General features: G+C 40.9%; 1 protein-coding gene across 3 annotated transcripts in view; it reads left to right on the top strand.

Moving 5' to 3' along the window:
- The window catches only part of LOC118426437 (trichohyalin-like), a 30155-nt gene extending 19615 nt beyond the window's left edge, over positions 1 to 10540 (top strand). For 2 of the 3 annotated variants that reach the window (XM_035835816.1, XM_035835818.1), the window contains 5 exons: positions 662 to 805; positions 3241 to 3457; positions 4149 to 4460; positions 5295 to 5497; positions 10232 to 10540. In XM_035835816.1, the coding sequence (XP_035691709.1) occupies positions 662 to 805; positions 3241 to 3457; positions 4149 to 4460; positions 5295 to 5497; positions 10232 to 10420 (1065 nt within the window). In that variant the 3' untranslated portion in view covers positions 10421 to 10540. The remainder of the gene's footprint in view (positions 1 to 661; positions 806 to 3240; positions 3458 to 4148; positions 4461 to 5294; positions 5498 to 10231) is intronic. The other variant, XM_035835817.1, reaches the window with a different exon arrangement.
- The last annotated feature ends 240 nt before the right edge of the window (positions 10541 to 10780 follow it).

The following is a 10780-nucleotide window of genomic DNA, read 5'->3' on the forward strand; positions in this document are numbered from 1 at the left end:
AAATTTGAATTAAGGCCTTGGGGGAAGTTCACCCCTAAAACAAACATTTGTTACTTGTGGGTTAAAAGTATATTTGGAACGGAGTTAAATGCTTTGGAGAAATCAAGAAAAAGCATATCCACTTGTCCCCCCTTATCTAGAACAGAGCCAATCTGGTGATACACCTCAAGCAGCTGGGTGGTGGTAGAGCGACCTTTGACAAAGCCATGTTGGAGAGAATGTATCTTGTCATACAACTTGGGAAACACTGCGTGTTAAGGATGCGATTGTTAAGGATGCGATTGTTCATTTTTAGTTTTTTTCTTCAAATCTTTATTTCAATAACACTACATCAAGCAGTGACTGCATTTTGAAAGGTAAGCACACGTGCCAAATTTTCGACATCCAGTTGGAAGGTGCGAAGCTGAACCGCAACGATGGCTGGGAGCTGCCCAAGTCCTACTTACCCCTTCTCCGCAAGGAGGCGGGGTGAGGAGCAGAAGATCCACGCAAGTCTCGACCTAGTTCTCGCAAATCTCGCGAGAACTAGGTCACTCCGTGATCAAGATGGACTGATAGCCGTCGAAAATTTGGATGTATACGTGTGTTTACCTTTCAAAATGCAGTCACTGTGTACATAAGTGACTAATGAATCTCTTTTGATGGTGTTTCACACTCACAGGAAGCTAATAAGAGACGGGACAACGCAATCCTCCAGAAGGAGTTGGCCATGAAGGAAAGAGACAACGCGTTACAGGAGAGGACAGCGGCGCAGCACGAGAGAGATTATGCCGTTAAGGCAGAGAAGGAAGCTCTCAGATTAAAAGTACGCATTGCGTTTGTATAGTATTACGTAGTTAGGCTACAGCAAGTAAACTTTATGAAAGCCACCTAAATTTAATGTAAGAGGGTGAATAAATCAAAAAGTTTATTTGCAAGTTCGTGCCCGAGGGCTAATTGCAAGTACATGGTATAAACATAGATATAACGGTTACAAGTAACAATGGACAGTTATGAACAATATTCTACTCTAATACTAGTGTTGGCTATTTCTAAACAGGTTGGGTTTGACTTCTTTTTTGGAAGCAGAGGGAGACGAAAAGCCCCACTTTTTCTAAAAGTTGTGGGCTCTGTGATTTCAAGAGACAAGTGGCTTTTTGTTCGTCTGTCAATGGGGGGAAGTTGGGATAAGTCTTTCTGGGTTCTCTAAACAGGGTGATTCAATAAATGAATACAAGATGGGTAAAGAAACAAGACTGCCGAGACAGACACCATAAACGTTGTAACAAGAACTGAAGCGACAAAAGATTGTATTACTAATAATTTTTTCGTTATTTCTGTATTCAAGAAATGCACCAAGTGGCTCTAGTGTTTTCGGCTGGTGCCACCAGGTTGACAAATACAGCCGTGGCTACTACATTGGTGCGACTTTTACTACTAGTATATCGAACTAGTTGCCCCTCTACAACTACCGTTGTGGCTACATGTTCCTCACTAGTGTCACTTCTACAAGTGCAACCAAGTACACGACATATGTATCCAATTTGGCATTTTTATCGTCATGCGCACCATCTCCAGAAGGGAAAAATTATAATGAACGCACTGATATCATCCAAAAATTCACTTGCAGTGGCCTAACGATACATATAGTCTTTCCTGCACCAAATGGTGCATAGGAAGGCGCCCATCTCCGTTTTTGTAGCCCTGGGCCACACAACAATTGTGCAATCACTACAGCAGACTAGCAGTACGGCTAGTCCACTGGTAGTGGTCTGTGCTCAACAACTATAATATTTCAATAAGTTTATTGCAAATTCTTGCCCGAGAGCTAATTGCAAGTGACAAAAAATGACAGACGAATAATGGTTAACACTAAAACAGTGCAGTAAGCGGCTGCTCTAGTCTAACTTTAAGATGTAACTTATTGGGTTTGCCTTCTTTTTCTGAGACAGTGGAAGACGAAAGATCCCACTTTTTCTGTAATGTGTGGGTTTTGCGACGTTAAAAGGAGAGAAGTTTTTGTCTGTAAACATGGAGATATTAGGATAGAATTTGGTGGCTCTTTTCTCTCTTGATCATAGAAGGGGTAGTTTAAAAAATAATCGTTTCCAAATACTGCGTGCTAAACAGAAAAAGCAGCATGTACCATTTGTTAAAGTCTTTGGGATAACTCGGCAACGGGGATCGAACTCACGACCTACTGAATGCAAGGCAAACACTCTACCCACTCTGCAATTGCAATGCACTGATTTGGCTTTGTGTTTTAATCATAAGTATGAATAATGCTGTGCATATTGACACTTGCTTAACTCTTAGCTTGGACTATTTCCAATTGCATTAGCTTACCTTCACTCCAAGTTTAGCATTCAGAATGAGGTTCGCCCAAAGTTCTTCGAAGGGTCAAACACAAAGTGCCCATCACTTCACTGGTCATCACTTCATCTCTCATCAACGTTACTTCGTCTTTTGTCGGTACTAAATTCAGAAAGAGCTCCACTGTTCAACCCTAATGCACAGGGGATTTTGTGCATCTTTTGATGCATCGAGTCTTTTGTCAGAGTAGGGCCTTTTGTATATTAGAAGCGACGATGCGGCAAATCCGCTCTCATCGATTGACGACCTGTCACTGGCTCTTTTGTCAGTTTTGGCTAAAATAGACTTGGAAGTGAAAATGAAGGATAAGGGTATTAGGTATGATGCACACTTTCACTTATAGCAGTTAATCCGACTGTGTAAAATACATCAGGAGGGATAGAATATTCTGTGACTCAAGAGTTGGACTCACTCGCGATTTTTTTTGAGGACTCGCTCGGTGTTCTAGTGGAAACTCTGAAGACATGGGACGTCATCAATGGATCAAATGTCGTCGTAAGTCGGTATCGTCTCCCGGTTTTAATAGTTCAAGTTGTGTACGAGTTTGAATTTTCAGTAGAACGTTATAGTTCGCTGTGATCATATTGGAAGAAAACTACACGTGCTTCATATATTACCAAAAAACATAGTCGTCTACAGAAAAAATACTGTAAATGCATTTAAATTCGTGTGGATTTAATTTCACGGTAGCGGGTAAAAGGACTTTTCGCGATGGTTTTAAGTTCGCGGTAGTACCATGCACTGTAGTCTCTTACTGCCACGGAAAATGTTCGCGGTGAAGCGGCCACCACAAAAACCGCGAACATTTAACCACCGCGAAAGTTTCTGCATTTACAGTACTACTTGTGTATCGCATAAATTCAAGGGTTTCTGTTTTCTTATTCCCAGGAGAAAGCAGAGAAGGAGATGGCAGAAGCTATCGCTAAGCGCGAAGAAGCTATGAACGAAAGATACGAGACTCGCTTGGAAACCGAGAGAGCTTTGAAAGAACTAAAGGAAGCCATCGTGACACGGGAGGCGGCGCTAGAAGAGGCTCGGGCCGCGAAGGAACAGCAGGATGAGACCCTGAAAGAAATGGAAGAAGCATTTAAGGAGCGAGATTTGGGTGAGTAGGTAAAGGGTAAAATGTCAATCTTGAAGGGAAGTGGATTGTTAATGTGTCGATAAACAGCTCCCTTTCCACGAGATTGTGTACAAATTGCTCAATGAATGCAGTTATGAAACCGAAAGAAACACTTTTTTTTTCAGTTTGCCAACAGTCACAGTCTCACCAAGCTTTTACCACCTAAGAGATCACCAAAAGACTATATTTCTACTAAAAGCACAAAATCCCACCATCATACAGAACGTGGGACAGTTCATTAACCACTGCCTTCAAAGAAGAAGTCAAACCCGACAATAGTATTGATTGTATCATATAGTTGACTAGACACTAGTTTTAGGTATCACACGGTCTACTTCTCTTAGTCCTTGTGCAATTAGCATGATTTTGCAAATAAACATTAAATCATTAAGTTAATCCAATGTGTCTTGGGTACGGTACTGGAAGGTGGAGCCGCATTTCACCTTCCCAGCTGATGTAGCAAGTGGTAGGACAGAACTGGAGGAGCTGGACACCATACAATTTGTTTGTATACGAAAACAGTAGTTAAAATTCGTTAGGCTAGACCATGTCAAGATACACATCATGTATTTGCTTGCAAATGTTACCTCTGTAAATGTATTTTTTTATCCTATTGCCTTAATTTAGTGAATATTATTAAAATATTTTAGATTTTTTAAATAAAATTCTACAGCTGTTCAGGCCAAAGACGCCGCGGTGTTTGAAGAGAAAGCAGCCGAGGAGGAGCGAGATCTCGCGGTACACGAAAGAGACAAGGCACTGGAACAGCTCAGGGAAGCGATCAATGAAAAAGACCGGGCGACCCAACACGTAAGAACCGCCCAAGAACAGCTAGTGGCCGCGTTGAGCGATAAAGAGACGCTGGCTTCAGAGAGAGATAGTGTCGTGCAAGAGCGCCACCGTGCGGTTGAGGAGCGAGACGCAGGTATGGAGGCGGAGCACGCCAGGGCCATGTTTGCCCGTATTTCAAAAGACTCTGACGAAGGTAACTAGAATATACAAACCTCTTATAGGAGCAAGTCGCTTGGCCCATCTTGAGCTTGCAGTAAGTTCTATACTCCACGCAAACGTAAATACATCTATAATATCTATGTGTGTGTATGTGCGTATGCTGCGTGCATTTGTATGTACGTGTGTATGTGTGAGCGTACAAATGCATGTAACGTTACGTGTGACTTTATACCTGGAATTGTAACGCGTACAGTGAGATACGTTGTTACAAATCAAAGTGTATTGATACTGACTGTGTGATTGTGTGTGTGTGTGTGAGTGTGAGTGTGTGTATGCGTGTACGAATGTGTGAGTGTCTCTAGCTGTGCACGTGTGTGCGTGTTTGAGTGTGCGTGTGTACATGTATGAATGTGCGCGAGCATGTCCATGAGTGTGTGTGTGTGTGTGTGTTCTTACGTGTTAATATGTGGTGTATTAACCTTTGAAACCAGAAGCTGTTAATACACAGGCGACCACATCATATATTGCTCCCTATAACTAGATACGCAGCTTGGCTGACTACACATCACAGTTGTAGCACGTATACGTAACAAACACATTTCCTGTACCACATAACATACATTTTCATAATTCCACCAGGTGCCATCATACCACCACCTCAAAATAAGTTGTTATAGAGGCCTTCTCAACACCTAAATATCTGAATTGTATTACATTTAAGATATCTAACATTCGGTGTTCAAGACAATCATGGGAATACCTCTTTACTACCGTTTTTTGAGGTGGCGGTATAATGGCACTTGGTGGAATTGTGATAGTCAATGTTACAATTCCCTGTAAGCTTTAACTCGTATATTTCAACACACAGCACGCAAGGACTTAGAGACGGCCGTGAAGGAACGCCACAAGGCTCTACGTGAGCGAGACGAGGCCGTGGAGGCCAATGTCAAGGCCATGATGGAGAAGGACAAGACTCTGATCAGTATGGAGAAGATGACAGAAAGACTGAACATGTCCAAACGGGTCCGGGACGCCGCCATACGAGAGAAGGACGATGCTGTCAAGCATATGGTAGGAGTTTCTTTTTCCCTCTCTCTCTCTCTCTCTCTCTCTCTCTCTCTCTCTCTCTCTCTCTCTCTCTCTCTCTCTCTCTCAAAATTACAAAATTACATCCAGTGGCTTGAATAACTGCTATTTGGCATCTCTCTCTGTCTCTCTCCCTCTGTCTCTCTCTCTCTGTCTCTCTCTTTGTCTGTCTCTCTTTCTCTCTAACTCTTTCGCCTTTTATGCCTCTGTGTGTTCTCTCTTTGTTTTCACTCAGTCTAATGTCTTGTTCCTGCTGTTTTTCATGCAATTTAGCGTCTGAAAAATATCTTAGTCAACTTACACAGCGGATTTTATGACACATACCCGTCGTTAACGTAACCTATGCATTTGTACACACACGCTAAAACCATGACAAAGGCGTTGAAAATTGTTAAGTAAACTTTTGTTTTGTATGAAAGAAAACAATGAAATTCCAATCATTTACCTCTATGGAAGTATAGTATCTATCGATAGAATATCTATGGAATTTTCTACATGTCAAAGTCATTTCTACATTCCTATCATGGAATGCAGCGGGGTTCAAAGCCTTCCTCAATAATTACGCAAATCAGCACATGATTAGAAATCAAAACCGAGCGTACCACTGCAGTACCGAACCAAGAGACTAGGCGTGTATGTTGAGGTCTAATTAAGACTTACACACCAAATATCAACCTGAAGACAATCCGTACTCACACACACACACACACACACACACACACACACACACACACACATTCAGACACACGAACACACACACACACACACACATCCAGACACACGAACACAGACACACACACACACACACATTCAGACACACACAAACACAAACACACGCACTCGAAAACATCTTGGCGAAGGTAATAAATTCTTGACGACTTGCAAGAAAACGTACCTTTCCTATTACGACGTGCACATCTATGTCTAGCTTCAATAAAATTCAGACAAGCATATAAATGCGCTAATGTGGTTTAAAGTTACGAGGCGTTCTAAAAATTATCGATGTCAGTAGAGTGAGTTTGCAAAACTTTATGATTGAAGGCGTGTGGGCGGAACCACCGCATGACGGTGCCAGGGGAGGATTCTGAAACTGCCCCAGTGATGATTGATGGCGCATTGATATTTGGGACCGCTTTGGTAACTTAACCCGAGGGACCTTCCTCACCTGAGCGTCTTCAAGGCAAAGGAGATAGGATCAATGCTGTCAAGGACTGGACTGATCACTGAAATTGGGGACATGTGAGATAAACCCTGGATATCTTGTTAAATGGGTACTAAACTCCTGGAGGGAGTGTTACTGTAAATGACTTTAAGCTCGCGGAAATTTAATTTCGCGGCAGCGGGAAAATAGACTTTTCGTGGTGGTTTTAATTTTGCAGTAGCACCATGCACTGTACATATTCTCCTACTACCATGGAAAAATGTTCGTGGTAGTTTTAAATTCGCGCTGAAAGTTCCTGCTTTTACAGTATTTTCCAATGGATTATGTATCTAGGAATCAGCAACCTTTTTGCAGAATTTCACTTGTGGTGTGTTTGTACAACTCACTAAACCTATGTAGACCCTATTCATGTATTCTCTATACATACGGACACTTCCTTTATCGTGCATATTTTCGGAATACATGAGGAACACTAAGCACACCAAGTAGGCCAATTGATCAGTAGATATCAAAGTACACAGAACAAGACGAGATTTTTTTAGTGCCCCTTACCCTGGGGGCCAGCCGGGATCGGGCAGCTAGGACAATTTATTCGGTGGCCCAAGACAGTCAGGCCCGCCAATCTCCTATTAGCGCCCCGGGGAGTTTAAGCCCGATGAGGTCCACCTACCCCTTTAGGGTATACGTAGCGATAACTCCTTCGGGCTTAAACTTCCCGGAGCGCTAATGTGAGATCGGCAGGCTGACTGCCTTGGCTCCCCGAGCAAAACTCGCTAGCTACCCGGTCCTGTCTGGCTCCCAGGATAAGTGCACCTGAAATTAGTATTGTAACCTAACTTAAGTCTGGCATTGTCAGGCACATTGTATTCATCCATTGATTAATTAGAGAGTACTTGGGGAGTTTACTTTATGGGTACTGTATCGTGTGATGTGAAGTAGTATGAATTTTTACTTCCTAAAATTAATATCAATCGGAAAATAACACTCCCTTGTTGAGTAAAATGCCCCTTTAAGAAGATATCATCCACATTCAACAATTCATATACTATATGATTTTTAAAATGATCTTATTTGTTGCACATATCCAAAAATTAAAACCAAATGATAAATAGAATGAAAGAAAACGTGCAAGGAGGGAACAGAAGCCTCTACGTCTTTTTATGGTCCCCCCTCTAGATAACAATGAAACATAATGCAAGTAGTCAAAGCGAAATAATAACAAATTACACGAAGAAAATCATAACGCTGCAATTGATCAAAAATAAACATTATTTACAGAATCATAAAGAAATATATCGAAATTATAGAATTATCTGTCAGCAAATTTCAAAGGAAATATAGGACATCCATACATACGGCCGGTGTAATTTCATTCCAAATCGCTTCGGTTCCAAAACTTTTAGAGAAGAAAACTTGTTATGAAGAATGACGTTGAGTTGTGAGGATTTCTTGATATCATCAGCAATTCAAAAACAATCTGACAATGGTTGGGCGTTCAAGGACACACTGGTCTTTTGCCAGTTCTCGTGATCCTGGCTTTCAAAACTGTTACTGGTTTTATTGGATTCTGATTCAGCGATGGAAAGGCTTGTCCGTGCTGGCATGTTTTCAAATAAGGCAACAGCAAGTAAAGTTTTCGGATGACATCCTTTGCAGACTGCAGAAATAGTGAGAAAACAACATGGATAAAAAGCAAGATATCTAGTTTTCAAAATAGACAACATAAATGTTGTACAAGAATCTAGTATTGCTCATCATCTTCGGAGGGGAAATTTGTTTTCTCTTTCAAAATCAGGCGAAATTAAAAGCTAATAACAACCTCCAAGTTAATTTTTGGTCTTCCAGTTTAAGTCCGGACAAACCTTAATCATTTGAAAAATGATTAAACAGATGAATTGATATTGCAAGTATGATGTATTATAAAAGGTAATTGATATCTATATTGCAATTTGATGTCTCCAGAAACAAAGCAAATTCTGGAGAATTCTGGCTCAGGTTCCCCGAATTTTAGAGAAATCTAGCTCTGGGCCAGAATTCTGCAGAATTATCCAGAATTCTGTCGCAGAGCCAGACTTCTCCAGAATTGGCTTTATTCCAGGAGACATCTATAATTATTATTACAATCTACATATTAATTACCTTTAGTATATCATACTTACAAACGTTAATCAATTTTTTAATCGATTTTCAAATGATTAAGGTTTGTCTGGAACTAAACTGGAAGTCCAAAAGTAACCGGGGGGTGTTTGATCCATCATCCATAAAATGTACTTGCTGTGGCCTAACTCAGGATATAAGGGACAGGATAAGAACTCAGCGTGTCCAATCCTTACAGAACGGGATATTGTGGTTTCTGGTGATGTGTAGCCCAACGTATCACTCAGGATGACTTCCTCTGATGAAATCGTCGGATTCCATTTTTGCCAGCTTATCCATAGCTTTGAATTGACTATATCAATAGCACGGCACCAGACAATTACTTGTTATCGAAGGATTGGTCCGTTTTGACCACAATCAGCTGAAGATGAATTCGCAGTCTTTGTGGAATTTCGAAGTATCATAAGATAAATCTTCTTTGTTGTATTTTTGCCAATTTAGTGAATTGTGCGTTATCACACGGGCATAGGAAATCTGATGTTGTGTTTCTTATACATGTTATGGAAAAATACGGTCTGTAGGTAGGGATATTACATTCTTGTCGTTTTTCTAGATTTCGTTCTCCACTATAAATGGGACCTAGATCTATTTATTGTATCTATGTCACTTGTCCTATTGCAACAGGGTTTTTGTAGTGTCCGAGCATACGTGTCAGGTGGATAAAAAGAAAAGAATTTGTCCAACTAGGGACAAATAAGTTGCCATGGGTATTCAGTCAGTCTTTTACAGTTTATCCAGCTAGCCAGTTCACTCCTACTACTAGTCCTATAGTAGGACAATTAGCTCCTACTAGATTTTTATTCCTAACTTGGCCTAATTGCCTATCATTATTCGGCCAGGCGGGAGTCTGGTAGAGACTAGGTTATTTCTTATCTACGGATTTTTTCGAATTCACTGCAAGGCCATTTCACCAGGCCTTGGCAATACAATGAACTAAGTTGATGGGTGGTGGATATCATAATGCTAGGACAATTGGTTTACAACTAATTGGTTTGGAAGACTTGAAGATTGTATACCGAATGAGGATAACAATTCTTGAAATAGTTGAACTGTAATTTCCAACACAAAAATTGGACTCACCCAAATTTTCGACTGCACAGCATCAGTATTTGTCAAAAAATGAACAATCTACTGCTGTCGTGACGGTGGGCGCCATAGACTTCCTGCAACCTATGATCCATTGCTCACTGAGTCACGTGTTTTATCTGCATAACATGACGTCACGGCAATGAATCTAAACCATTGGACAAATGTTTGAGAATTAAGGATGTTTAGTTTTCATCCAAAACTCTTCATCAGTGATATTTAAAACACTGTTTATTTTTGATGTTCTTTTTTTCAGTTATCATCAACAAATATATATATATATATATCGTGTCTTCCCCGTGTTTGTTGCACAGGAGCGAGTGAGGAAAGAGCGAGACCTTGCCATGATGGAGCTGAATCAACTTAAGAGGAATGCCATCACGATAGAGGTGGACAGGGCGGGGGGAGGGGGGCGTCCCACCGTACACGTGGCCAGGTCTGCCCCCACTAGACATCCCGACGGACAGGAGGGCGGAAAGGAGGGACAACGCGAAAAGAAATAAAACTTGATTATGTGATTCATTGGAGATTTGTAATACAGGAAAAAATGTAAAGGATGTTCCAACATGTTTGTGTTTGGAGTCTCGAATGAAATGTAGAGATCTTTTTTATCACTGTATCAAATACACACTGAGAAAAGTAAACTAGTTTTTTTTACAACGTAAAGCAAACATTTTTGCGTCATTCATGCGTCATTTATTTTTGAATTGCAATCGTACTCTCTCTGTTATTATTGCGTTTCTTATGATGAATAAGCTGTCCATTTTGCAGGCAATCATAAATGGAAACAGACATTCTGTCGATCCTTTTGAGATGAGAAACTTCCTGCCAAAGGACAGCATCTTTGTGTGCCTGCTGCTTTT

This window comes from Branchiostoma floridae, chromosome 11 (assembly GCF_000003815.2).
Source record: "Branchiostoma floridae strain S238N-H82 chromosome 11, Bfl_VNyyK, whole genome shotgun sequence".
Classification (NCBI taxonomy): Eukaryota; Metazoa; Chordata; class Leptocardii; order Amphioxiformes; family Branchiostomatidae; genus Branchiostoma; species Branchiostoma floridae.